The sequence below is a fragment of the Rhodnius prolixus genome, unplaced genomic scaffold (genome assembly GCF_049639745.1).
Source record: "Rhodnius prolixus isolate KJV_2025 unplaced genomic scaffold, Rpr scaffold_3, whole genome shotgun sequence".
NCBI lineage: Eukaryota > Metazoa > Arthropoda > Insecta > Hemiptera > Reduviidae > Rhodnius > Rhodnius prolixus.
In genome coordinates this window covers 48,246,028-48,270,109 of record NW_027411603.1, presented here as the reverse complement: position 1 = coordinate 48,270,109, position 24,082 = coordinate 48,246,028, and the positions used below count along the sequence as shown (strand labels likewise).

At 34.8% G+C, this 24,082-nt stretch overlaps 1 protein-coding gene across 2 annotated transcripts in view; it reads right to left on the bottom strand.

Moving 5' to 3' along the window:
* sdt (MAGUK p55 family member stardust) overlaps nucleotides 1-24,082 on the bottom strand; it is a 166,117-nt gene that overhangs the window by 81,295 nt on the left and 60,740 nt on the right. For both annotated transcript variants that reach the window (XM_074126390.1, XM_074126391.1), the window contains 2 exons: nucleotides 17,851-17,987; nucleotides 13,565-14,184 (listed from right to left, as the gene is read on the bottom strand). In XM_074126390.1, the coding sequence (XP_073982491.1) occupies nucleotides 13,565-14,184; nucleotides 17,851-17,987 (757 nt within the window). The remainder of the gene's footprint in view (nucleotides 1-13,564; nucleotides 14,185-17,850; nucleotides 17,988-24,082) is intronic.

The window sequence follows — 24,082 nt, the reverse complement described above, 5'->3', positions numbered from 1 at the left end:
ACAAAACAAGAAAAGAAAAATAAAGAAAATGGATGTAAAAAAAGAACTGCAGCTTTTACTCCAATCAAACTAACAACATATAATTACGACACTGCATTGAATACATTGAAAATACAAGATAGATATTTCCTTGTTCCCACGTTATTTTCATAAATTACTCATATATACGAAAATAGCAAAGAAATGATTTATTGTTCCGATAATATGATAATGTTGGTCAAGAGAGATTGAGTGACCCATTGAAATATACGATATACAGGGTGAAGCAGTAAGTCAATGTCCATAGGCCTACTGTGTGTAGTATATCTAAAGTGGAGTTCAAAGACGTATTGGCCAACTTCATATTTTCCTGTTCTTGAGTGACGTCACTTTAATTTTTTTTTCTAAAATCATTACTTTTTTCCAATAAAAATGTTATTACTCAGAAAGTTTTAGTCCGAATTCGATTCTGATGACACGGTTAGAAAGACAGATAAATTTTCTAAAAATTGGTACCATTTCGAAGCATAAGTTATTCTCCAAACAGCCTCAATCTTCCTCCTGGATACTGGAAAAATAAAAGTAATCGAAATTTTTAAGAAAACTCATTAGACCATTATGTAATCATTATCCGACCTAGGTGCTGGCACTTTTTATAAAATTTTCCTTGTTTAATGGGCTTTCAAACGGTATATCCATTTTCCAGGGATTCCTTTTCGTCTTCGTAAAAGAAATTACGATTGTTTTGTGCAAGAAAACGTGTTCACGAGCATTCAACAGTGTTAGTTTATCAAGTTGTTTAATTCATTGAAAACTCTTTTAGATGGACCAATAGTCAATTTATAAAGTAGACTGTCTTAAAATAAGGAAGTCAAAGGTTACAAATTGCACTTTAAAAAATAAAGGGTTAAGGTTTATTCACATTCTTTTCTTTTCCAACAGTATAGTTGTGTGTGAATGTAATCTGGAGTAAGTACATATGAATTTTTGTTTATAAAAATAGTACTTGTTTAAAATATTTCCTAACATTTTCTCAAATATTTCAGAGAGATCAGAATTTTTTTTTTAAGTGCAATTTGTAACCTTTGACTTCCTTATTTTAAGACAATCTACTTTATAAATTGACTTTATAGAATAGAATAAATCTATTCTACGAGGGTCGTTTGAAAAGTCCGTGTAAAGTCAGAGAGATAGCACTACTGGCGCGTATCGAGGTTATGTATAGTTAGTAGCATCTCTTGGAAGAACACACACCAAGTTTCAGCCAGATCGGTCTATTTCTTTGTGTTTGGCATTCGTTTGAATCGAGGAAGTCGAGTGATTTTCAAAAAATGGACGAAAAAGAATTTCGTGTGTTGATTAAACACTACTTTATGAAAGGCAAAACGCCTCAGGAGACTAAAGAGAAGCTTGATAAACATTATGGTGACTCTGCACCTTCGATTAGAACAGTTTATAAGTGGTTTCAAAATTTTCGGAGTGACCAAAAAGGCGAAGACCGTTCCTTCGGCCGGAAAGATTATGGCGACTGTCTTTTGGGATTCGCAAGGAATAATCCTCATCGACTATCTGGAAAAGGGTAAAACTATTACAGGTGCATATTATTCATCGTTATTGGACCGTTTGAAAACCGAGCTGCAAGAAAAACGCCCACGATTGGCCCACAAAAAAGTCCTTTTCCATCACGACAACGCACCAGCTCACACCACAGCAGTTGTGGTCGCAAAATTAATGGAAATAGGGTTCCAACTATTCTCCAGACTTGGCTCCCTCGGACTACTATTTGTTCCCTAATATGAAGAAATGGGTGGCGGGAAAAAGATTTTATTCAAACGAGAAGGTGATTGCAGAAACGAATGACTATTTTTCAGACTTGGACAAATCCTACTATTCGGAAGGGATCAACAAACTGGAGCAGCGTTGGACGAAGTGTATAAGCCTAAAAGGAGACTATGTTGAAAAATAAAAAAGGTTTACCCCAAAAAATTAAGTAGTTTTTATTTTTGCACGGACTTTTCAAACGACCCTCATATTCAGGTTGAAGGATTTTCATAAATACATTTAGTCTACTCTCGCTAGAGAAAGATAAAATGTCAGCTTACGGAAATACACTATACAATAAGAGGAAGTATTCAAAGGAAATAGCACAATAGAAGGGGTGGGAGGGGGAAAACTGCAAGTTTAGAAATACACAACTGACAACATGCACCGCCTTTATCGGCTTTAATGGCAGGCTTCACCGCAATGACAACAAGTTGTTCTCCGTAAGGTTTCATTACGTATTAGAATTTACGCTCTGCTTCGCAATAAATTTAATGAATCTGATTAACAGGTAACTAATTACCTAATCAAAATTAAACAAGCAAAATTTTATAAAAACTCCGAATAAAAAAAGAAAAAGAAAAGAAATAGATTACTATCTAAAAGAGGATCCAAAATGCTTTCAATTATCTAAACTGAAGTTCACTTTTAAAAAAACACTCGAAGAAAAATGTAACCGCTATAATTAGAAGATTTCGTACACTTTATCTTGATAATTGTACACAATGTGATAATTATGTCACCAAAATGAAGAGCTTATCTTAATGACCCTCCATAAAAGTAATAGAAGTCATTCTAAAATGGTCATGATGAATCGTGGGTAAATATAAAACCTGATTGTTAACCTTAGTTCAACAAAATATAATAGATTCCTGGAGGGCTCTCTGAAGTATGTTTTGTCTTTTTCTTAAAATGTATTTCTTGTTCTTTCAGATGGGCCAAAAATAGGAAGCTATTACTTGGAAAACCCATAGGAAGGGCGGTCATCCATCCCCTAGCAACGAAATGTGGACTAATTAGTCAAAGTCATGGAGGAAGGTTGAGACAAAAAGTTTGGAAGGTTCGTAATTCTCTATAGTCTGAAACAAATTTTTTGACAATCATGTGTTTGTATGTCCCTCTCCTCTAGGCAACCCCCATTCCACTTTATCTTTTTGCCTCGACCATATTCTGTTTTTTTTTGTTGTTGAGATGACCCGGCTGGCACATGTGTGTTTTGGAGTCGAGTGAAACTGTAATATATGCTTGGACAAAATCGGACAGCTAGCGGAATTTGAATGATTTCAATTTTTTGGGGGGGGTTTGTGGTTTTTCTTGGAAGGTTTTTACGTTCATTTTGATTCATATGAGTGGGCAAGTTAATACTCACAACAATACGGAAAAATTGGGAGCAAACCCAGACCAAATAGCTCAATGGTAAACTTAGCGATATAAAACTCAATTGAAAGTATATCACTAGACTCAATTAAACTCCAGACATTTTAATTGTTTCAAGCTGTCTATCCAGATGAAGAACATACAAACTTTTTTTGAAATTCTCTCCATAATTGAGATGCTCTGAGAAAATTACTTCCGCCTACATCACACGAATATTTATAGAGCGATTCTGAACAGAATCATTTTTAGAGAATCAATTTTGTAAGCAATTTGCAAAAAGACTTCTTTTTTTTTCTTCAAAGAATCTATTTGAATTAGTCCACTCACGCAATGACAGACTGTTTCTAGAATTGTTAGAAATATCTTAACGATTACAAATACCATTCTTAAGTAAAGAATTTTCCCATTTAACGTTTGAAACGTGCGATTACAAACCCCTCTCCAACGATCATATAATATCTTATTAATAGCGCACATAATTTTTCACCCTTCACAATTTTATTATATCCAGCCCAGTATTGTGTTGCCACAGATTATGGAACGTTATCCGTGGATGTTATGTAAGAACATGACAGATTGTTTTAAACTGGAAAAATCGATTCAGTTATTGTGGTCAACTTCCGATTGGATGATCGGTTTTTTGTTTTCCGAAAACGTTTTAGCTCAATTCCATTTACTCAAATATCAAATTTAAACATCCCGGATTTGATTCCCCCATTATGAGTCGTGTTGTAAAACATAAGCTGGACAAATTTTTAAAATCCCTTTTTCCCCACTTTTGAGGGACCTCAAAAAAAGTGTATATCCGGTGAAAAAATAAAGAAAATCTGCACAATCAAAATAATAGTTACAAGTAATAAATATCTAAATTTCAATTGATTTGCTTTAAAATCGATTGTTGATTATTGATCGAGGGCATATAATGATCCAAATGCACTAAGCTTGCCAATGGTGGTATGGGATACGGGAGCACAAACCGCTGGCTGATTAGGCTAGCAAACAGGCCTACACATTAAGCCAGCCAAACCACAAAAACCATGATTCCTTTACTGCAACATTGGTTGGCTAAGTGGAATGCAGGTAAATATTGAAACCAGTAAAAACGCCAAGTTCAAAGAAACCATGTTTTTTTTTTTCTTTTTTAAAGTCATATTTAGGATTTCCTTACTCACAACTTTTACTGCGATTGTAAACAAAGAGAATGGTAATTATTTAAAAACAATTCGATAAAGTGTAGTATTTATACATGTAGTAATGTGTAATGTGAGAGGAGACATTAGCTTCACCTATCTCTCTCTGGAGTTGGAAACAACAAACTGAACAACAAACAAACTTCTGTGATGAAGTACGAAACACACAGGAAACTGTTAGAAACATATTTATCATAACATGTGAAACTCGTCAGTGACATACATATGTTTTCTATGTAAAGAAAAACTAACTGGGAAAGTGAGTTTTGGTACACAAAAGATCGACTTTAAACAACAATTTACACACTTTTTTTCTAATAAATATTTAAATTTCAATCTATTCCTAAAAATTTGGGAGTTTTTAATACATAATTAGTGTTTACTTTCACAAAATGGAGGAAATATAAACTCAATTTGGGATTTGTTACAATTTGAGATGATGCTCAATCTTTTTTTTTAACTTCTATATCTCGAGATCGGGCAAAGGGAGTCTCTTCCTTGTGAATTAGGGAAGTGATTAGAAGGGAGCATTTATTAACACCGGGAGGTGGTTAATCGCCATAACGAATTTCAGGCAAACTGAACTGAATTTATTAAGCAGGACCTTTTTTGCTAAATTACAACGTCAGTTTAATCGCTTTTATGCTAATTTTGTGATTAAAACATTTTATTATCTATATTTCTGAGACTGTATGTATCTCAACGTTAATACTGTATGTCTGAGACCAATATAATTATTTTCCAAGGGTGTTACATTGCCTTTGAATTTTCCCCCACAAATCTTAAGAAGTGAGAAGTGAAATGTCAGCAGACAGCCCCGGATAATACCATCTTAAAGTCAGATAAGTCATCTTCAAATAATACTACCATTAACCCAAATGTTACCAATCCATCAACCAATTGTAATAACTTACTTGCTAACTTGATGGAAGTGGTAAGTACTAATAATGATAATGTTACAAAAAAGTACTCTAAAGCCAAATAAACGCCCTAATGAGGAAAATATTGCATATAGCAAGTCTAAAGTACATGTACAACAGGCTAACTCAGGTAGCTTAAAATATAAAACTGAATACATAAAAAAGGCACTACAAAATAGATATAGAGTAGGCGATAAAGGTCCTTATATTGTGAATTTAGAGGGCAATAAGGGTAATCTGGGCAAGGTCCATCATATGGCAATAGGAAAGTGGCATCTATATCATGTAAAGATGATTTATTGAACATCGAAGTTACTGGTAAAAACCGTATGAAAATAGTAACTAATAGTGCCCAAGCAGCCAACGAATTACTTAACTTGGATATCTTTAAAGAAAGGGGAAATTTCAGCTTATATTCCTAACCTTAGAATTCATAGTACAGGGGTTATTAGAGGAGGTCGATATAGACTTAGAAGAAGAAATATTATCGGAATTAGTAGCACCGGTTCACATTAAAGGAGGAGCATGTTACTAATAATAGAGATATAAAGGGCTAAACCTAGAACCGAGCAGAACTCTCCATCTGGACCAGTTTCTGGAGGAAGATATCCTCCTTCAGAACTCACCCAGATTCTGAGGACCTCTGGTAGATATTAATGCTTAAAATTGCTGCTAGAAGTTGGTTATATCAGACACTACTAAATCTGTTAAAGATTTTAGTATTCTCTTGGTAATAAGCAGAAAGCCAACCCTGGGAAATGCTCAGTTATGACCGGAAAGCAGTAATAATTAATATCTAGAGTAATGTGCGAGGATGACGTCACTCTCAGGTATAATGTCAATCAAACTACGGCTTCATCGTATAAATTTTACAATAAGACAAGCGGATGTAGGCTCTCAGTTTGAACATGATGATTTATGCTTAGTTAAAACTGCCAGAAATAGAAATAATAGTGATTTACCATGAAAACAAAATGTACGCAAAAAATTTATAGGAAATCGTTAGAGTCATTTTATTAGAGACAAAAAGAAAATGAAAAATTCATTTAATAAAATAGTACTTCCGTTTGAGAAGTTTTCTGGTGGGAACATGAATATATAATTTCAACTTCCGCTTTTTCATCTTTTCAAAGTATTCTACAAACATACAAACGTAAAACCATTTTTTTTTTCCGCACTTGGGGATCTCCGAACAGTTATTTCCTGTAAAATCTTTTGCGTAATCGTAATACTTTCCTTTGGAGTTAACAGAAAAAAATAATAAGTTAACAACACCAATCGTTCGAAAAAAACATTTCGACCGACTAACATGCATGTCACATAATCCACCTCCTTCTCCAAGCCATAAATCTACCGCACCCATTCTATATTAAATTTCATGTACTTTTTCTTATATACTCTATCTCTCCTTTATCTTTCTATTGTGTGCGGAAGGATGCTGAGGTGTCAGTACTTCCTCTCTCAAGTATTATTTGAAGTTTAGGTGGGCGTCAGTGTTTATTGTGTCCTCAGTGAAGAATGATCAAGTAAGCAAAGATAGAGAGAGAGATATTCAAGTATTATAAGTATTGTCTTCCAACAGAACTAAAGTAGGCACGAAAACTGACCTTGAAACGGTACTTAGTAAGACTTTAGAATCACTTCTTTCTCTTAAACACTCAATATCAATACAACCCAAACTCTTCGTCTCTGTAGATCCACTCCATCTTAGCAAGTATTGGAGAAAACCCTGCAGAATTCCGTGCAGATTATAAAACACAAACCTCCAAATTATACCATCATTCTTTCAACCAACTTCCTGTTAAGTCAATGACGTGATGGCTAATTTGCTAAGATATAAAGATGGCGAAGATACGCTAGTCACACAAAGATGACATTTTCGGATGACTTCTTTCTTCCTTTAAGAACCTTCACAACACAAGCTGTGCTTATCTAGCAACATTATGCAGTCTGTCCCTTTGTAGTGGATCTACCGTCGAATTTCTCAACCATTTTTTTGCCGCGTAATCCAACACATTTCTTTCTAGTTGTTTATTATCCAATTTTTATCATTTTAAATAAATAAAAAAAAGTGTTAAAATAACTGTATTTACTCGGATCAATTCAATAGAAGATTATAGTCGTACTTCAATTTATATGAAGAGACAAAATTTTGAATAGTAATTAAATGGCAGGACAATAAATTAAGTTGAAATGAGACTTTAGAGAGAAGCCTAGAAGTCTCGATACTTCCACTGACTGCCAGGAAGAGAAAATAAAAAGCCTAGACAAAAGTGTGAAGCCTCGACACATCCTCTGACTGCCAGGAAGAGAAAATAACCATCAGCCATATCCCAAGATTTTGAGGCAAATATAAGCGAACAACCACTTAAACTGTATAAAGTGCTATTGTTTATAAAAGAATGCGATAGTGATTATTAGTGACATAATAGAAATTACAAGGTCATCGGAAACATAATATTTAAAAAGTAGACTATTTTCTTTCCAGAAAAGCCTATAAGCAAATAGTTTTTTTTTTACGTAAAATAGATAAGTACGAGTATATACAATATATATATATTTAACTAGTTAAAAGCTTCTATTTTGGCTCCCTTAATTATCAATTTCTGTCATAAATATCTGATGAAACAATAGAATAAATAAATAAACTAATCTAGTTAAGTAAATATTGCCAATGGAGGGGTTACTCAAAACTAGTTTTGATCTTATCAAATTAATTTTGGAAAAACCAAAAACAGTAGTGGAAATTTTGACTAGATTATCCGTCGCGTCACCTTGTGCCACCTAAGCGAAATATTAAACTTCACGTTTTCGTATTTACGGGTAGCTCAAAACCGGATATGCCTAATGAGTATTCAAAATTGTAAAACCTGCCTGGTCACAACACTTACTTTTTAAAAAAAGAGACTAAGAGAAAACTTAAATGCAACTTAGTTCCAATAAATTTAAGTTCATTACAACTACTTTTCGAATCTATTGAAATTTCAACTTTGTTTCACTACTAAAAATAAAAGAAAAAGTTAAAAAAAACAATAACATGGTAAAGTTATTTAATTTGACGCGTTAACTTTAAGTGGGTTAACGAGAGACTAAGTTCACAAAGCCCCTCCCTCCCTGGACCTCGCCCACAACAGATTGCAAAGTCTACAAAGAACAGATAAAATAAACATTTACGTAAAGAAGATACATACATGTTTCCTTTATTTAAGTTAGATTTACCTTTAACCATTTATTGATGAATCACTGATGGAGTGCTTATCATGTAAGTGTATACTAATGGAAGGAAGTCACATGAATCTGTCCAGAAATGTGCGTCATCAATAATTTACTTTTCATTCATCAAGAACTTATAAAAAAACTATTGTACTCTTTTCAACAAACAACTATGAATGTGGTCATAGTAATGATATTCGTGTTATTTTAGTGATTATTTCAACTTTTACTGGTACATTCAAAATCGACTATACATGTACTAAGACATAACTGCCAGTTTCCTTAAGACTTAACCCTTTTCTTCTCACAACAAACACGAATGACGACCTCGACAAAACTAAATCTAAACTAAATCTTGGGAGTCAGGTCTTAAAATTAATAGCCGTCCACAGATAGAGCATTCTCTTAATCCTGAATCTTTAAACCAGAGATGGGCACTAATTAAAAATACAATTTAATCGATTAAATTGTTTTAAAATTTTAATCAGAATTAAATCGATGAAATTAATCAGTTAGGCTGATAATTTTTTAAAAATTAATAGTTTGGTTCAGAGGGAATGAGTCGCATTCCATTAACATTATTATTAATTTTCATTTTTTCCTTCATTTTCTATGCAATTCTAAGTTACAATAAAATTCAATTATATTCAAAAATTATGGCAAGAAAAAGTCATGTGAGTGTTCACACGAAATTCTTTTCATGAGAAAGTAAATTGAGAAAGATATTTTTTCGAATAATTTGTAAGTATTATTTATCAATATCTACTTAAAAATAATATTATTTCTAAAATAACAAAAAAAAGTTAATAAAAAATGATAAAATAATGAAAGAATTAGAAAAATAAGTGAAAGGTATTGAAGCACCATTGTAAATACGCTTTTGACCCAGCCCATAACTGGTTTCCATTGGACGGGGCGTGGTTACACTAGAGGTGGGCATGACCCGCCCACAGTCTGTAACCTACTACGCTGTGATTGGCCAATACTTTAAACTCAATAATTTCAATGAAATAATTAATTTAAAATTTTTTTCCAACATTTCTCCCATAGGTATTTGATAAACTTTCGAATAAAACAATAAAAAAAATTCTCTTTAATAATACGATAAATAATATTTCTTTTGGGATAATACTTCATGTTTTACACAATTATCGTTAACAGTAAAAAAAAAGTTGAGAAATTGTATTGTTTAATCGTGAAATAGATATAAGAGAAATAGGCTAGTTAGCCGCCATTAAATAGGCTGTAAGCTTACTTTAACGCTCCATCCGGTGGAGAACTCTAGCGGCAATTTCTGAAAACATAACTGCAGTTTCTACATACACATTTAACTATGTTGACTAGACTTATATAGGAGTATCTTACACTGATTTAATCTTGTAGGTAATTCACTAGACTCATATAGGACTATCTTACACTCACATTTAACCATGTTGACGACTCACAAGACTTATATAGGAATATCTTAACTCATATTTAATCATGTAGGTAATTCACTAGACTTCTATAGGACACTCTTACACTCACATTTAACCATGTAGGTAATTTACTAGAATTGTATAGGGCTATCTTACATTCCCATTTAACCATGTTGACGACTCACAAGACTTATATAGGAATATCTTAACTCATATTTAATCATGTAGGTAATTCACTAGACTTCTATAGGACACTCTTACACTCACATTTAACCATGTAGGTAATTTACTAGAGTTGTATAGGACTATCTTACATTCCCATTTAACCATGTTGACGACTCACAAGACTTATATAGGAATATCTTAACTCATATTTAATCATGTAGGTAATTCACTAGACTTCTATAGGACACTCTTACACTCATATTTAACCATGTAGGTAATTTACTAGAGTTGTATAGGACTATCTTACACTCACATTTAACCATGTTGACGACTCACTAGACTTATATAGGAATATCTTAACTCATATTTAATCATGTAGGTAATTCACTAGACTTCTATAGGACTCTCTTACACTCATATTTAACCATGTAGGTAATTTACTAGAGTTGTATAGGACTATCTTACATTCACATTTAACCATGTTGACGACTCACAAGACTTATATAAGAATATCTTAACTCACATTTAATCATGTAGGTAATTCACTTGACTTATATGGGACTATCTTAGCATTATTTATCAAATCACTCATATTTAACCATGTAGGTAATTCACTAGACTTATATAGGACTATCTAACATTCACATTTAACCATGTTGACGACTCACTAGACATATATAGGAGTATCTTAACTCATATTTAATTGTGTAGGTAATTCACTTGACTTATTTGGTACCATCTTATACTCATATTTAACCATGAAGGTAATTCTCTAGACTTATAGGGGACTATCTTACACTCATATTAAATAATGTAGGTAATTCACTAGACTTCTATAGGACTCTCTTACACTCATATTTAACCATGTAGGTAATTTACTAGAGTTGTATAGGACTATCTTACATTCACATTTAACCATGTTGACGACTCACAAGACTTATATAAGAATATCTTAACTCACATTTAATCATGTAGGTAATTCACTTGACTTATATGGGACTATCTTAGCATTATTTATCAAATCACTCATATTTAACCATGTAGGTAATTCACTAGACTTATATAGGACTATCTAACATTCACATTTAACCATGTTGACGACTCACTAGACATATATAGGAGTATCTTAACTCATATTTAATTGTGTAGGTAATTCACTTGACTTATTTGGTACCATCTTATACTCATATTTAACCATGAAGGTAATTCTCTAGACTTATAGGGGACTATCTTACACTCATATTAAATAATGTAGGTAATTCACTAGACTTATATGATTATCTTACACTCATATTTAAACATGTTGGTGACTCACTATTCCTATATAAGACCTATATATATTTGATTAATTTAATTAGAATTTAATTGATACAATTTTTGTCCACCTCTGCTTGAAACCATAGGGAAAAGCTATAGGTTTTTGTTGGAGAGCCTCAGGAAGGAAAAGGAGACCACAGAACTATGCTCTGGATGACCATTTTTGATACAGATTAAAGATCAGCCTGGGCAATTACAGTTGGAGGAAATCTGAGGCGACATGCCTCAGTCTCAAAGAGAAAATAAGCTGCATATGGTAACAGTTTTTCCTCATAAGCGCAGTCGAGTTCCGATGGATGCATTCACATCAATTGTATCAATCAAAAAGGTGGTCTCAAAAAGGATATCTCAGGTAAAAACTTGAAAATGAACATCTACCTGATTCTAATAAAACTTTCAAGAAAATGGGAGCAATGCAAAAGGAAAAAAAATAAAATAAAAGACGACAAACTACCAGGAGCAGGCAAGGTGATAATTATGATGGTAACATGTGTCATCTAATAGATAAACAGAGAAACTAGGCAAAAAGCAGAAATACCTACAAATGATTAGACAAAAAGGAGCTCATAATCTTGTCGCTCGAGTACAGTAAGTCTGTCCGTCCGACAGTCAGCCCAGACGACGGTCAGTCACATAGAATGTCTTTTCCATTTCGTGCACGTATCCATTATCTCTGCAGTCACCCTATGATTAGGATGCTGTGCAGAGCAGCAACATCATCAAGAGGGAATGAAAGCACGCTGCAGAGAAGACAAAAGCAATGTTGCCAAATCCCTGGTTAAAGGAAGGGAAAAAAAGAGGCCATCGTTGGCTATTTAAGAAAACCTTAGTATTACGACGACTATCTACTCGTAATGGGACAAATCGTTAAATTTCACTTTTCATCAAAGATATTACCAAGACGGTAATAATAAAATACAGAACAGAAAATAGTTTCTTCTTTTTTGGGGCATTAGTATAATTACTATAAAATGATGGGGGGGGGTTAACTTCACCGGAAGATGAGTCCAGAACAATTTTGACAAGAATTTTTGGAATAACGTGATTTACATTCGACAGTAAAGTTGATATTAAAGCCATGAGCTAATGTGTTATGTCATTTCGAAAACTGAGTACAATGTATTTGATGAAAGTAATAAGACTACTTTTCGGTGCCAAAACTTGAGAGAAGTGAGATCATCAAGATCCTTGTAAGAAGATTGAATCCTTCTGGAAATCAAACGATTAATCTTCCAGATAAAGCTAAGGAAAGCTCATAAGGGCAAGAAAATAGTCTGCCCATAAATAGTCAAGAGTTTTCTGAGAGAGATTATACAGGAATCCACCTTAAATATTTTCTTTTTTTTAAATTGCAGAAAATTTAAATATGGTATGGAATTTAGGTGGCCAACAGAGAATGCCACAATAACGTTGTGATCTAATTTGGCTAACCGGAAATAGAAAATCAATTTTTCCGTATTTCAAGATTTCCTCGCATAACGGCTACAACGATTTTTCTTTAAAATTTTGTTCAGTGATCTACAAACACACAAATCTATAACTTTTACTTGGAAAATGTTTTCCCGAGAAATTGAAATAAGGGTAAAAACTTCTGAGTGAAGTGATTGGTAGATTCCCTCTGAAGTGATAAGAATAAAAGATGAGAAAATTTGAGAATTAGTACTTTAAGAATAACAACTTAAGAAAATCGTGTTTCAAACATTCTAGGCTGAAATACAACATGGTAAACAATTCTTTCGAAACATTCTATTCCATCCGAAAACGTTGTTCGTTTTCTGCAAGAGCCCTTTGATATTCACAAATAATAGTAGCTACAATTCAATAAGAATAATTTAATTTCCTGTTGACTATCCAATTGGATAAAAGTAAAACAAAATTACTTCCTGATACAACAAGAAAGCAATCGATCAAATGATCAAAATCGATGAATTTCTACCTGGTAAATGAACACGTGTTTTACTCGGTTGCGCGCTAGCGTTTCCGAACAAATCCTAAGACAAGCTCAAGCGAGAACTCAAGAGCACGAAAGAAATATAAACTGCGCATATGCACAAGGCTGGGACCATACACAGTCTTCGGTGGAGATCGGTGAACTTTTCCGACTGAAAAAAATATTGTTGTGAACTCTTTGATTAAAATAAAATGATTTGGAATATCTACTGACCTTGTAATATAATCCGGCTGGGTAGTTGTTAGCGAGTTGTTGTTCTCTACCACAGCGGTAGTTTTCAACTTCTCCGTAGAAACGCTTCCATCTTGCCCGATTAACACTTCCGTCCGGCCATTGGAGAAGGGCGAACTAGCCCTTCGATTTGCAACATCAACTTTCTCTACACTATCACCAACTACACTATTAACCCCACTAACACTACCGGCACTGGCACTGTTATCACTTGCACTCACATGCACAATACCGCCCACTTTCTTTATCACTTCTGTCTGTTGCTGTTGCTGTTGTTGTTGTTGATGTTGTGGAGAATGTGCTACTACAGTACGTGCTGGATCTGTTGCCGATTCACGTAACTCTTGTTTTAGTTCAATTTCCACTTGTTGGTCCTCTTGTACTACGGCCGCACTAACAGCGTGTCCGTTGCTCAAATGAACTGCCGCCGGAGGTGCTATCACCCGTTTGGCCGATATTCCTGTTCCCGGTGTTGACTGTTGCGACGATGGTTGACTAGGGGTTTGTGTCGTAGTTGGTGGCGGATAGGACGTCACATAAATTGGGCTGTTCTCAATGAAACCGTTCAATTCGGCCGATGTAGACGGATTCTGTTGATTCAACTGGAAAAAAATATATACACATATTGTAATTACTTACATAAAAAATATTTCTACACATAAATTTTGTATCTTAATTATTTATTCTTAACCTACATAGACAAGCGACTCACGTGGAACCCACACACTAGACTTAAAAGACAAGCAATGACGAAACGTGCGAAACTGCTTTACAGACTACTTGGACGACGCTCTAAATTGCCCATTGAACACAAACGTTTAATATACAGCACTATTCTTAAACCTATGTGGACTTACGGACTAGGGCTGTGGGGTTCAGCCAAACCTACAGAACATACGGACAGTACAAAATATTTCAGTCAAAACTCCTCCGACAGATAGCTGACGCTCCTTTCTACGATGACTAACCTCACTCTTCACACCGACCTCAACATTCCCTTCATAGACCAACTCGCTAAGACTAAATATCGAAAATTCCTTACTGCTCTCTCGACTAACTCAAATCCTCTTGTACTGTTTCTCGCCTCCTCTGACATCCCTAACACTCCTCGCCGACTGAATCGCCAGTGGCCCCGCGACTTCCTTACAGTCTGAAGAACTAAATCTCTCCTCTCTCCTACTCATATTCTCCTCCTCACATTCCCCTCTCTCATCTAGAGAGTGCTACCGCTGGGTAGTTTCTCTCCTCCTGCTCTTCCCGCACCAGTTCATCTCATTCACCTCCTATTTACTTATTGTATATATTTATACAGATTGTAAATTACAAAATAAATTAAAAAAAAAATTATTCTTAACAATTTATTTAAACTTAACCCTTTTATCCATCTATGTATCTCAACATTTTGAATGAGTCTGAGAATAATGGAAATTGTTACAACGGTTTTTTGAGCCCCCGGATGCTGATCAACTTCTCCTTTTTTTCTTATCTATGTGTGTGTGTGTGCGTTTTTTTTTTGTGACAAAATTCAACAATTCATCCAAGTGTGTGAAAAGTCATTACACAAAAATCTTCAACAAAGTGTAAAAGAAAGAGAAGAAAGACTTTTGTGGAGAACAGGATCATCTTGGGCACATGTCACGTGCTTGTCGCCTACTAACCTTGTCAAAAACATTTCCTAAGTATTATTAGATTTTTACCAACGATCCTTGTACAAAGGAGATAAAAAATGATAATTTGGAAGCCTTGAAGATTTGGCAAAATTTTTAGTAGTACTACAAAGTATTCAAAAACGTAGATTTCCGGTTTTAAACCAAATATACGAAAATCTGCTCAATAGCAATACTACCATAAAAATCGTACAGGTGTATTATAACATCCTGTTTAAAACTACAGCTTCTAATATCCGTAACTTGTATAGTCTCTATGTACGATTAGGATAGCAGTAACAATGTCAGACGGGAAGTGGAACCATATGAGCAGACAATGGAGGTAGCCCATCCTTGTCCGGTCAACAATCCAATTGACACAGGTTGGTTATTTATTTGGGTACAGAGCGTACTCTTGTCAGGCCAAGGTTGTCAACGTTTACAAGTTTAATGGCTGGCTATCCATGAATTTTTGTCCTTGAAAAAAAAAAAAAAGCAATTAATTGGCGTTCCAATATTATCATTTTCAGCGCAGGAAAACTTTTTTGGTATTAATAAACAGGGCCACAGGGAAGGGATTAGCTATGAGGTTAGCACACTGGACTCCCAAGCGGAGGTCCCGGGTTCGAATCCAGCAGCTGGCCCTTAGATTTTCTCTTCCTAGGAGCTTCTTACAGCTCACTGTCCGGTGATGGACAGTGTTGTCTGTAACGAGAGAACACTGTCCGGAGGCCGGCAGTGCACTGGAAAAAGCTCCGGGCGCTAATGACCTCAGCTGTTGATGCGCCAAAAAAAAAAAATAAAATAAACAGGGCCACCATTTTCTCAGTAAATGATATTTTCAGTTCACTTATCTGTTTTATGGTAGATAAATATTCATTCTACCTGCAGAGAAAAGAATTACATGCAACCATTGCAGATTATTTCATTAAATCAACAACTTTTAATTGTTGGGGGGGGGGGCCTTGAAGGCCATTCTGAACGCGAGCGGATTGTGAAGTTGGTTAACCTGAACGATTATTTTGTTCCTAGTAAGAAGTCTTAAGAACGTATGTAATTTTCTAAACTAACATAATTAAGAAAATGCGACTAGCTACACAACCCAGAGACACCAGAATATTTGGAACATGCTTTCAAATTATTTGCAATCTCCCCCCCCCCAATACTCCCCATTTCCCCCTCCACAGGAAATATTTTCAAATTAGAATGATTTTTTTTTTTTTTGTAAATTCCATAAGTTAACATGCACCACAAACTAATGTAATTTATTCACATCCGATATTCGGTAAAAATTTTCAATAAACTTCGCAATAAACATCCGGTTCTAACCATTGCTTCTCTCTTTGGAGGCTGGAGGGTGCTTAAATTTAGAGTTTCCCAGAGAACCTTGGGAAAAAAAATCAATTTTCCAACAAAAATGCTTTAAATATAGCAGACATTCTGGTGATTATATTACACGTATTCTATAAAAGACGTCGGAGTCATTTTCTGGAAGATGCCGTCAGTATTTCTCCTGAAACCCGTACGATTAGAAGCGGAATATCAAATATTAGCTTCCTGTGATTTTGTATTTTCTTTCGTTTTTGAGACAATTAGTAGTAAGTAATTCAGGTGGAGCTTTACGTCGAAACTACCAAATTAGGTGTCGTGGATGGAGGCGACTAGCAAACATTCTTTACTACAAACTTCTTTTATTAACCATTAAATAAAATCCAAGACCTAGAGACCGGGAATCAAACCCAGTACCTCAGTGCATATTAACTTCGTAGGTCTCGCCTCTAACCGCTCGGCTACCGTGGCACCCTTGAGACAATTAGATCTTAAGCATTATTCTCTAAAAACCTTTCTTGTATGCTTAATAAATCTCTAGTAAGTATCTAATTTCGGAGGAAAACCTAATTTCTGAAACTCGACTGTATCAATACTTCTTTCTAGCATCACTTAAATAAAGATAGAACATGCGTTTTGGTTTGGATCCATCATAGCACGCTTGCGTAGCTAAAAATCATATCAGAAATACTGAAGATGCAGAAAAAAACTGGAAATAACAGATTAGACACTGGTAAAGAGTTAGCTTCTAGGAGTTTTTAAATTGCTCCACCAATCATTGCGGCATCTTCGCCAAGTTTTATGGAGTTCAGATGATTGAAGGTGAAAGAAGCTGGTTAAGATCGTAGAGGATCTAAAATTATCACTCACTATCAATTAGCAGATCTTGGTGGATTAGAACAATGGAGAAGCGCCTTATTCTTAGATGAGTGTCGATGGCTGAAGGCACGATCAAGATCTACATCCAAATGTATTTTTTCAAATCTGGGTTCAATTTTTTCTTTAGGTCACTTTTTAGGGCTTATGTCAAAGTTCATTAAAAGAATTTGTATTGAGCAATTACAGGAACTTTTTTATCTTTTTTGGGTACCCATATAGACATCATCTATCTCACTTCTCATACACCACTTCAGGTATCTGCACTTGAAATGAGGCCTACGAACAAAAAGAAATCCCACATCAGACTTACTAAGAACTCCATGCATTTTGATTTATACCATTTTCTCGGCAAGTCTGTATCTATTTCCTGTTTTATAGACTAAAAATATCGCTTGATAAGACTTTAAAACTTACCTGTTGAGAAAGTTTAGTCATATCAACGGGCTTGATCCGCTTGAGAGTGGCCAGACGTTCCAGGCGCTCTCTTGCTTGCGCCTCGACGGCGATAACAAACGCATCCTGGACGTGGGAGTTCTGTGCCAAATCGTAGGCTGTAACAAACAAACAAACGAACAAAATTAATAAATTATTTTACAATAAAACGAAATAATTAACAAATTTTCTTTTTCCACAAAATTACGTAAAGAAGCTCACAAATTAATGTTACAAATTAACAAGAACTGCAGTTGACTCACAAAGTTGAGGAAAACAAAAAATCGATTTATTTTCATGACCTTCAAATTTTAATTACAACTAAAAAAGTATTTTAGAATGAAATTATGGACAACAACAGTAATTTCTACAAATTATCTCGCAAAACAACTATTCATTTAAATGCAATGGTATGAGCAAAATGCAAAGTGCATGTGCCATCTATCGACTAGTACTCTAACTAAGAACTTCTGCTTTAAAATCTATACTAAAGTGAAGGTGTCTTTCCAAAGAGGTCTTCCCAAAAAAATGTATACTACAGCAGTCTAAAGAAGGTCTTTTATTCTCCTTAGGTATGGCAGACGTTTTGACCGTTGCACAGTTATTTTCATAACCTTACTTGTTTTTTAAAGAAAATGTTCTTAATTTCATATACATCTATCTTCTAATCTAAGAAAATTCATGATATCCCAGGAAAACTTAATTCTTTTCGTCCTTCTAGATTTTACAATAGAGAGAGTGGATGGAAAACTAGATAAAGTGTTAGCGAAATATTTTATTTCGCTTGATGTGCGCTAGGGGTCGTCATGATCAATGATCAAATGCAGTCTAGTAACTTTATTGGTCACCAGATAGTGCGCCGCGCTATGCACATATTCTCTTTTCGAATTTAAGGAAATCTAGCGTTTAAAATCACACAATCCGGTTTCCGGGTCCTAAAATATTAGAAATTCATTTAACCATTTCGTGGGTTACATCTAAATTATATTTTAGAGGTTTTTAGCTTAACCCCTTTTGGGCCTAGCGACTTGCAGATTCTCCTCTAAGTACCGAACTCCAGTAGGTCTTATACGGTATTACGGCTGGTGGAAATTGAAGAGGAGCTAGCTGAATGAAAGATGTCTTCGAACCGGAAACTGAGAAAATAAGCAAATAAAAATAATAAAATAGAAATCTGAATTAGGTTAAATTGGAAACACATTTTAGCCTACTTAGCCTAAAATTGGTGTTTTAGGTCGCAATAGTTGCCCATTCCACTTTATACCTTGCCATTTCTCATTTCTAAATTAGATTGTTTTACCCACTTAATCATTTTTCTGTGATTTCAATTAAAAAAAAAAGTAAAAAGTAAAGTAAAGTCTGTTTTTTCAGGCCGGCTTTACGTCCAGCTACCAATTAGCTGTCGTGGACGGAGGCGACTAGCAAACATACTTTACTATAAATTTCTCATATTAACCATTGAATAAAATCCAAGGCCTAGACCAGGGGAATCGAACCCACTAAACCAACAATACATCTTAGCTTTGCGGGTCTAGTATATAACCGCCTAACATACTTTACTATAAATTTCTCATATTAACCATTGAATAAAATCCAAGGCCTAGACCAGGGGAATCGAACCCACTAAACCAACAATACATCTTAGCTTTGCGGGTCTAGCCTATAACCGCCTAACATACTTTACTATAAATTTCTCATATTAACCATTGAATAAAATCCAAGGCCTAGACCAGGGGAATCGAACCCACTAAACCAACAATACATCTTAGCTTTGCGGGTCTAGTATATAACCGCCTAACATACTTTACTATAAATTTCTCATATTAACCATTAAATAAAATCCAAGGCCTAGACCAGGGGAATCGAACCCACTAAACCAACAATACATCTTAGCTTTGCGGGTCTAGCCTATAACCGCTCGGCTACCGTGGCGCCTCTGTGATTTCCAATATGTTGCTTACATTCTTAGTTAAGGGAAAGCGTGCGGAAGTTTTTCAGATATATTTTCAGAAATTTTTCAGTAAAATAGCCATTTGGAAAATTAAACACTACTATTCGAAGTATAAAATGTTGAAAAAACTAAAAGATGAATGGAATTTTATTAACAGTAATAAAAGTCAGCAATGTGTTGCATGCAATAAAAACATTTATAATACATGAGGCTGTGTTATCAAATAGTTTACGAGAGATAGTTCAACTAAGTTGCGTGCAACATGTACCATTAATTTTACAAAAAGCTGAATGATATAGTGTACCGAACATAGACGTGGCAACCAAATGCAAATTTTTGGCTTTTTTTGGCAAAATAATCAGAAATCTTCTCATCTGGATTCTATATTATATTATTTACCACTAATTTCATTAGTAAATAGTTATATGGATTTTCTTAAGACATTTTATGCACTCTTCAAACAATAGGATTTATTTTTATTTTTTTGTTGCAACAATTTAAGGTGTGCCAACAAACGAGGCCATCGGTCGCCCGGAGCTTCAGGACAGTGAGCTTCAAGAAGCTCCTAGGATGAGAAAATCTAAGAGGCACCTTTGTTAGAACTCAGGGGATTTCCGCCTAGGAATCCAATATACGCTAACGCGTAGAGTTATACTTCCAACAGTTTTAGCTAGAGCAAAGAAGACAGAAGGCTGATCCTCCTCGCAGCATTATTAAGTCACACTACGATATCTGAATTTAGTTCACAAAATAAACCACCTTACCCCCTCCCCTCGACAATAATTATTCCTATTGTAAACAATATTTAAATTGAAAGTAGGCAGTGAAAACGTACATGGAAATTCAGGGCCAGCTTGATACGACTTGATGACGTCTGTTGAATGCTAATATACAACTCTGGCAATTTCTAAATACCAATTGGACAATATAAAATAAGTTATTGCGTCAAACAATAAAGCATTAGGACATACTATTCAAATAAATATTGTTCTTGTTGGAATAATTTCATTCACTGTTCCACCTGCGTCATTAATAAATTATTAATACATTAAATAATCACTCGTAAATTATAATAAATGATTTGAATTTTAATAAGTAAAATCTGGTGAAAGCTATCAAAAAAGATTTTCCCAATTACCCGCAATTTACGTAATGAAATTTTCTTGAAATAAATTGTGTTCACAAATAGCTAGAAAAATGGTGCACAAAATGTATATTAAGAGTAAGGTGGCACTTCCGAATAACCAGCTTCCTTTAAATTTGAAATTTAACTGTTACAAGTAAACTTCCTGTAAATATATTGTACAAACTAATGAGACTTATTGTTTTTGAAATATTCTGTTCGCACAAAATGCATACATACTTACAGACCATGCAATAAAAGCAATTTTTTTTTGTGTTGGACTCGCTAAGATTCAAATCATGTATTTTAGCTACAATCTTTTGGAACAACGCAATACTTCCTTCCTGTTAAGAAGGAGTGACGACTTCGTTAGAGGCCTTGCAAAATTAGCATTAAGAAATTTAGCCGAGGAATCAGTTATTATTAAAAGAGATGATGGTGAGGAAAGAGAGAGTGTGACAAAGTGAGTCCCCGCGCCAGAGAGTCGCCGATCTCCCGCCAACCGAAAAGGACTCTTCCCCTTTGCCACCACCTTCTTTATCAAACCTGTTCTCAACATTTGTCCTTTATTTTATTTATTTATTTATTTATTTTTTTACTAGACAGTGAATGGAATATAGTGCGCATTTTGACTGAATTGTTGCTTAGACAACCATTGCAAGCCTCTATCTATCTATCTCTCTCAAGTATACACACTAGACGGTTAACGTTACAGAAACATATAGTCTATAAAACATAGTCTCGTCGATCTTTAAAAGTAAAGACAATACAAATTTTAATCATCCATCGTAAAAATGAATAAGCAATATTTTCGTGTTCATAGGCTCTTAAAACTTATAAGGCTCTTAAATTGCATATAATAATCGATAATCGAAACGATAGCCCTACTTCCTTTTAAAAAGAAGTGAGAAAAAGTAAACAGTATTAGGGCTTGGGCACACAGAAGACAGCGATCCAGCGGTCTGTCGCGGCGGTCTGCGATATGAGGACGTCACACAGGACGCGATTCTTTTGTTAGAGCGCTCCAGTTTGGTCGCTTTCTTCTTGAGAAGCAGTAGTGCGTTTTCTTGTTATTTGTTTTAATTTTTATATATTTAGTATTTTTTTTTTGGCATTGGCTTTCGCCATACAGCGAGCATCGTCCAGGTGCTTATCACTAGAATATCACTCACTCTCCATTCTTACTTATAACTACATTCGCTTCACGCATTCATCCCTCTACTGTATACAACTATTTACATACAAACTTACCAACTAATGGATGGATCAGTACTCTGTATTCCTGCCATCCTTATTGCTTAACCGAAATTAAAATCACGTAATCCTTCTCTAATCATTTTCTTCCATTCATTCTAATCGGCTATAACTTTTAAATACACTCATATTTCTTTGCTAGCTCGGCTACAGATTTAAGCACATAGATGGTGGAGAATATAATGTCTTCGTAGCGAAATGGTGCATCTAAATACCTGTATATGTCGTCAAACATTCGTTTCCTTTCTACCACATAACGTGGACATATCATTATTACATGTTTGAAATCCTCCTCCTCAGAGGAAAGAAGAAGAGAAGACGAAGTTGGGTGCATGAAATCAATAAGAAGAGAGAACAATTAGGGGAATACCACCGCCTTATGTATCGAACTGGAGTCACATGAAGATAGGTTTTTCAAGTATTTTCGTATGTCGCGAGACTGTTACAAAGAATTGCATGATTTGATAAAATGCGACGACCTTATGTTCCCAGTTTGTTTTAATGAAATAAAAAATGAGTTATAAAGTTTCTTAACATTGTAATCTTTACTCAGTAGTTACTAGGTGGCTAAGAGGTCACGTTGAAATCTGTAATTTTGTACAACCAGATCGCTTGTCGTCACGGCCAAGGCTAGCCCGCAGTGGTAGACCGCGTTCTGTTTGACAGAGATGTTGCAACATTCTGTAATACAACTAGACCGCTTGACCGCCTCGGTCGGAGATCCAAGCCCGCCGCGACAGACCGCTTTCTGTGTGCCCAAGCCATTAATACAACAATTAGCTAATACAGACATGTGTAACGGCAGAAGTGGCCAGTCTACATCCCCCATACGTTGGCTACTATGCAATACACTCATCACATCAAAGTAAAACAAACAAGTATACTCACTGCCCCTTACTTCTGATAAATAGGACTCTTCTCTCTAATATTTCACAAAATAGTGTTGGTTATTGACTTGTTAGTCGACTTAAATATAAGTTCACTACATAACGTCTAACGTACAGAAACCGTTACGAAACGGATATTATCGATATAAACTCAAAAACGAAACGAGTTAAAGTTTTTTTTTTTTTTAATTTTTTCAAGTAATAATTTCAAATAACTTTATTGGTTAGTAGTTCGCGTGTTGTTAACAGTAATAAAATTTTAGTTTAAAACAATCTCACCAGGTGTTGTTAGAGCATTGACGTAATTTCAAATTGACACGTATTCTATCTAACATGCAATAAAATGTAATAGACCTTAATATCAGAAACGTGTTGCGGGACCCGTAATAATACATAGAAAAAATAAGGCGTTTTTCAAAGAAAGAAAATATCGCCATTCCTAAAACAATTGTTTTCAGGAAACTGGTTCACTATAAATTTTCAATTTTCACATTTATCAAAGAAAAGTTGCCCAAAAATAATTTTCCATTCGAGTTTTTCTGAAAAAAAAATTGGCCTACACTTCCGAGTCAACTAATAATTTTAAATTTATTGGAGACAAGCAATGACTAAACGTGCAGACTATTTGGAGGTCGTTTCAAATTGCCCATAGAGCTCAAGCGATTGATACGAGGGGGTACCCAAAAATAACCGGAATTGCGTTGCCGCGCATGGAGCTTATGTAGTACGCATTTCTGCCGCTAGACGTGTATAGCGCAATTCCTTGCCAGTTCAGTCCTGCCTGTGTTGTCTGCCTGGCTTTTTCTGTTCATCTGCAGTGATTGTTTTTACCAGCGCTGTTTTGTTCTTTTTTCGTTTTTTATGATGGCAAGTTTAAGTGAACAACGTGCAGCTCTGAAATTTTGTTTTCTACTCGGCAAAAATGCTGCTGAAAGTGTTTTAATGTTGAAAACATCTTACAAAGATGACGCTATGGGAAAAACTCAAGTATACGAGTGG